At 42.3% G+C, this 6072-nt stretch overlaps 1 protein-coding gene across 1 annotated transcript in view; it reads left to right on the top strand.

The window, feature by feature from the left end:
• C1H11orf80 (chromosome 1 C11orf80 homolog) overlaps positions 1-6072 on the top strand; it is a 75362-nt gene that overhangs the window by 34263 nt on the left and 35027 nt on the right. Inside the window, 1 exon segment of the mRNA XM_021208657.1 lies at positions 4934-5017. Within this exon segment, the coding sequence (XP_021064316.1) occupies positions 4934-5017 (84 nt within the window).

Raw genomic sequence — 6072 nt, 5'->3', positions numbered from 1 at the left:
CAAATCCCAGCAACCACATGGTGGCTCACAACCATCCGTAACAAGATCTGACTCCCTCTTCTGGAGTGTCTGAAGACAGCTACAGTGTACTTAAATATAATAAATAAATAAATCTTTAAAAAAAAAAAGAACTCAAGAAACTAGACCTTAGCAAATAAAATAACCTGATTAAAAATAGGGTAAAGATCTAAATAGAGAATTCTCAAAAAAGGAATCTCAAAAAGCCAAGAAACATATAAAGAAATGTTCAGTATCCATAGCTATCACGGAAATGCAAATTAAAGCTGCTTTGAGGTTCCATCTTACAACTATCGAAATGGCAAAAATCAAAAACACAAGTAACAGCTCATGCTAGTGAGAATGAGGAGCAAAGGGAATATACCACCATTGTTATTGAGAGTGCAAACTTGCAAAAAAAAAAAAAACACTTTGGAAATCAATATGTCAGTTTCTCAAGAAATTAGGAATCGATCTACCTTAAGATGCAGCTATACCACTCCTGGGCCCATACCCAAAGGATGCTCCACAAGAACACTTCCTCAGCTATGTTCAAAGCAGCCATAGTCATAATAGCCATAATAACTGGAAACAACCTACATGTCTCTGAACTGAAGAATGGATAAAGAAAATGTAATTTACATAATGGAGTATTAGTCTGCTGTTAAAAAAATATATCATGAAATTTGCAGGCAAATAAATGAAACTAGAAAAAAAGTCATTCTGAATGAGGTAACCCAGACCCGGAAAGACACTCATAATATGTACTCATTAAGTGGATATTAGCTGTTAAGTAAATGATAATCATGCTACAATCTGCAGACCCAGAGGGACTAAGTAACAAGGAGGACTTGGTGGTGGGACTCATGGATCTGCTGAGAAAGGGGAGTGGGATACATTTGGCTCTGTGGGCTGTTGGGGATGGGAACAAGATGGATCAGGTAGGGGTGGAGAGAGAGGGAGAGGGAGAGGTAGAGGGAGTGGAGGAGAGGGAGGGAGAGAGAGAGAGAGAGAGAGAGAGAGAGAGAGAGAGAGAGAGAGAGAGAACAAACACTGGGAGAGACACTGGAAGGGGAGCATTTGGGAGATGAAGTAGAAACCTAGTGGAATAGAAACTCCTAGGAATCTACAAGGTGACCCTAGCTTAAGACTCCTAGTAATATGGGATATAGAGCCTGAACCAGCCATCTTCTGTAACTAGGCCATGCTTCCAGTGGAGGGGTTGGGACACCAGCCCAGCTATAAAACCTTCGACCTACAATTTGTCCTACCTGTATGTAAGATGTGCTAGGATAAAATTGGCACAGAACTTGTGGGAGTGGCAAACCACTGATTGATCCAACTTGAGACCCATACCACAAGAGGGAGGCCATGCCTGGAGGCCAGGAACCAGAGGCTGGGTTGCCCAGGGACCTAGGATAGCACCCAACACGACCTGGAAAAAAGTCAGTGAAATGATTCCTAATGATATTCTGCTGCATGTGTGGACTGGAGCGTAGCATAAGCACCAGAGAGGCTTCATCCAGCAACTGATGGGAGCAGATGCAGAGACCCACAAGCAAACATCAGGTGGAGCTCAGGAAATCCCACAGAAGAGGAAGAGGAAGGATTGGAGGAGCTGGAGGGATCAAGGACACCATGAGAAAGTGGCCCACAGAGTCAACTAACTAGGGCCTATAGGGGCTCACAGGAACAATCAGAGAACTTGCCTGGGCCCTCTGCATGTATGTTACAGTGTGGGAACAGGACTGTCTCTGACTGTTTTGCCTGCTTTTGGGACCCTTTTCCTCCTAGTGGGTTTCCTCATCCAGTCTTAATGGGAAGGGGTGTGCCTAGTCTTAGTGCAACTTGATACTCCATATTTGGTTGGTATCCCTGGGAGGAGACCTGCTCTTTTCTGAAGGGAAATGGAGGAGGAGTGGATCTGGAGGAGAGGAGAGGTACCAGAGACTGGGAGGAAAAGAGGGAGGGGAAACTGTAGTTGGGATGTATTATATAAGACAAGAAGAAAATATTTATACACAAACATCTATATTTATCCTTTGCATGTGAGTGTATTTGGATCTTTCTTTTTGTCTGCCTGTCTACCATCATCATCACCATCTATCTTACCTATACCTATCAAGAAGGAAGAGGAGAAAGAGAAAATGATACTTTCTTCTGGAGAATAGTTCAGAACACATGACTGCATTTGTTTATGTAAATAAACTTCTAAGCAGGGCACACAAGGTCCTGCCCCTTCCTGAGGATCCATGAGCAGTTAATGGCGTCTGGGTAAGGGAGAAACATCTTCTGTGGCGATATTGCTAAGTTGCTATGCTTCTGTATATAGCTGTCAGTAAACTCATTTGTAATTTTTTCAAAACTTATTTTTAATGATGGTTCTTAAATGCTTTAACCTCCCTTTTAGCCCACCACCCACCAGTTGTAGTGGAAAAGAAAGGATGTGGGGGAAGTGGACCTGTTTAGAAAGGGTTCTTTGGAGCAGCTCTCCAAAGAGTGTTGTCTGGAAATCGGCAGTTGAGTTCATAGGTTGCAGCAGCAGCAGCAGCTCCATTCACTTACAAACACCTCACAGAAGTATCAGCAGTCCAGTTCAATAGAGTTGTGGCAGCAGTGGCACTACCTAGCAAAGACAGCCAGGCCTCAGCCACGGCTGAGCCAAGCAAAGGCCAGCAAAGCAATCTCTCAGCAAAGTTAGGATCAGAGGAAGACATGAGACCAACGCACTGTACGGCTAACTCTGTAAGCTAGTTCAGCCCCGTCACTGCCAAGTCCTTTTCATACTCCCTCTAAGCATCACGTGTCTCAGCATGCCTCAGCATGTTTGTCTATCTCAGCTGACATCACTCTGCCAATCAGCCTGAGTCCATGGAAGTGGCAAGAAACTGCAGCACACCACCAGAAGATTTTTGGTGCGTTTCTCTTTATGAAGTACTGACAAATGCAGCTCAACTCCATAATGTAAGAAGGACCAATACATGTGTGTTGTTACCAAAGAATCTATCATCGCGTGTCCTTTCATGTGCTTGCTTTATCAGAACATCCATTCACTTGTGCCTGCTTCAGCGAAATGTTCTTTCATGAGTCTGCCTTAGTCTTTCACCTATGTCCACTTCAGCTAACCGGTCCTTCACATGTTTGCCCCAGCAAAACAACATCCAACTGATTTTCCAAAGAACCCTTAAATTTCCACTTTACTCATTGGTTCTTTTTGTTTTGTTTGTTTTTGTTGTTTTGTTTTGTTTTTGTTTTTCGTGACAGGGTTTCTCTGTGTAGCCCTGGCTGTCCTGGAACTCACTTTGTAGACCAGGCTGGTCTTGAACTCAAAAATTCACCTGCCTCTGCCTCCCGAGTGCTAGGATTAAAGGCGTGCGCCACCATGCCCGGCCTCACTTTTTAAAAAAGACATGAACATAGGAGGTGCAGGCAGAGTAGAAGACAGCCAAAGGCCACAGGCCCAGCCTGCTGCTCTATGGTGGATGCTACTAAACTGAACAAGTATGTGGTAGATAAATGGGAGAGAAAGAGAAGCAGCGTGGCTATGAAGAGAGGCAGAACAGGAATGGAACAGTGGTGAGGAACAGCTTGATGTGAGAGGCCGTGGTGATGTCTAGGCCTGCACTGCCACCAAGGACCGTGTCTAAGTCCATGGCCCTACTAAAACAGGAATCTGTGTTGATGTCCGTGGCCCATGTTTCCACCAAAGGCCGTGCTGCACTTGTGATCTGGGCTGCCATCTGAGGCCATGATGATGTCTGTGCTGAGCTGGTCCCACCCTATTGCTACTCCATGGAGGTACCAGTGGCAGCACTGATGCAGGAGAGCTGGCCACACTCCCTTGCCTGGGCAGCTCAGGAGAGCTGGTCCTGATGGTGTGGGTATGGGAGAGTTGTCAGGCTAACAAACTCAAATACCACCCAGGCCCAGAACCAGGGCTTCAAAATATCCTACTCTAACATCTACCCCACATATGAACTGCTGGAGCATGTGAAGGGGGCAGTACTACAGATCCAAAGTTTCAAGACGTCCATGCTCAGGACAACAGTGGGATATCTGAGAGGAGTCTCTATGAGGGTCCAGTATTGATGTTGTAGCAGAAGCCAGAGGCCTCAAACCAGACCAATGACTCAGTGCAGAGAACATTTGCAAGTAAAGCTGATGGAACAAAAGGGGTACACTGTGTGGCACACTATGACACACTACCGCTTCCACGGCAAGCTTTTTTTATTATTATTTTAATTTTTTGTGGGGAGGAGATTACCAGGGTGGGGGCAAATAGGAAAGGACTGGGAAATGAGTGGGATTGGGGTGTACGATGTGATATTCACAAAGAATCAATAAAACACTAATATAACTCATTTGCATATGTGGGTCTACAGAAATAAAACCTACAAATTAGAAAGGTTCATAGTTCAGTAGGAGAAATAAGTAATTTATATGACAATGTAAAAAGTTAAAAAAACAAAAAACTGGGCAGTAGTGGTGCACGTCTTTAATCCTAGCATTTGGGAGGCAGAGGCAGGCCGATTTCTGAGTTCGAGGGCAGCCTGCCTGGTCTACAGAGTGAGTTCCAGGACAGCCAGGGCTATACAGAGAAACCCTGTCTCAAAAAACAAACAAACAAACAAAAAACCAAACAAATAAAAAAAAGTTTTACAATTTAGATATATGAGATTCGAGAGAAACAGAAAACAGGTACTGCATCTAATCAGACTAGAAGCACCAAGCCAGTTATATTAGGTCAACAGAGAATAGTAGATTGTCCATCTATCTGTGTCAATTCCCTATCTTCCTTTTTTTGTACATTTCTCATTTTCCAAGTTACTTCTCCATGAATATCCCTAAACTGACCTAAATAGCCACTTCTATAGGAGGGAATGCCTACTTGGCTCATTTGCACTATTGGGGTTAAGGTTCTATTTTCTTGTTATAGGTTGATGAAAATTCTGGAAGTTTGATGACAGACTGTCTGGTTATAAAGCATTTTTTACGAAAAATCATCATAGTTCATCACAAGGTTAAGTTGTTTATTCTTTAAATATTATCAATTTATCTATGTTTTCTTTAAAACAAAACCAAAATGAGAACCTGAGTGACCCTGGATAGCCTAGAACTCAAAGGTCTGCTGCCCTTGGAGTATGGGATCAAAGGTATGAGCCACCACGCCAGCCTCACCTTAGTCTTGGTAGATCATGAACTTTAGGTGTTCTAGTTTAGAGGAACATATATATTGTTAGATAAGACCTAATGATTCCCTGAATTGCACTGGCATCTGTTGTATGGTTCCCTTTTCATGTCTAGCTTTATTAATTTGGGTCTTCTTTTTCTGTTAGTTAGTTTAGGCTAGGGCTTTATCTATCTTGTTTATCTTTATTTTTCTTTCTGTATAACTAATATTTGCCCTGATTGTGAGTGACTTCTTTCTGTCTGTTAACTTGGGGCTCATTCTTTCTCTGGGGCTCTAAGATATGATGTTCAGTAACTTCATTTCTTAGTTGTAGGCACTTGGAACTCTACACTTCTCTCGGAGGGCTGCAAGTATCCCATACTCCTCAGTGTGTTGTGTTAATTTTCATTTGTCTCTAGGAGTGTCTTTATCTCTTGATTTCTTCAAGAACTTTTTATCATTCTGTAGTGTGTTTGCATCATACTGTAGTTGTGTTGTCTATGTGTGTTCTACAGTTTTCTGTATTGTTGGTGTGAAATGTTAGCCTATTGTGATCAGATAGAACACAAAGAATTAATCAGTTTTCCTGTATTTGTTGGGACTTTCTTTGTGTCCAAACCTATGATGTATTTTAGAGAAAGTCACACAGGCTGTTCTGTATCTTGCAGCATTCTGTAGATTTTTGTTAAGTTCATTTATCTATGATGTCATTTGATTCTGATTATCTATTTTTGTTGAGATTGACTGTCACTCACATGGTGAGAGTATTGAAGGTACCCACCATTTTGTCCTGTAATTAATCTGTGACTTTACATTTAGTTACATTGTTTTTAGGAAACTGTGTGCACCTGTATTTGGAACATACAAGTTTTAGAATTGTTATATTCTTTTTTTTTTTTTTTTTT

The sequence above is a fragment of the Mus pahari genome, chromosome 1, assembly GCF_900095145.1.
Source record: "Mus pahari chromosome 1, PAHARI_EIJ_v1.1, whole genome shotgun sequence".
Taxonomy (NCBI): domain Eukaryota; kingdom Metazoa; phylum Chordata; class Mammalia; order Rodentia; family Muridae; genus Mus; species Mus pahari.
Note: the sequence above shows the minus strand (reverse complement) of the source record. Positions and strands in the feature narration are given on the sequence as shown.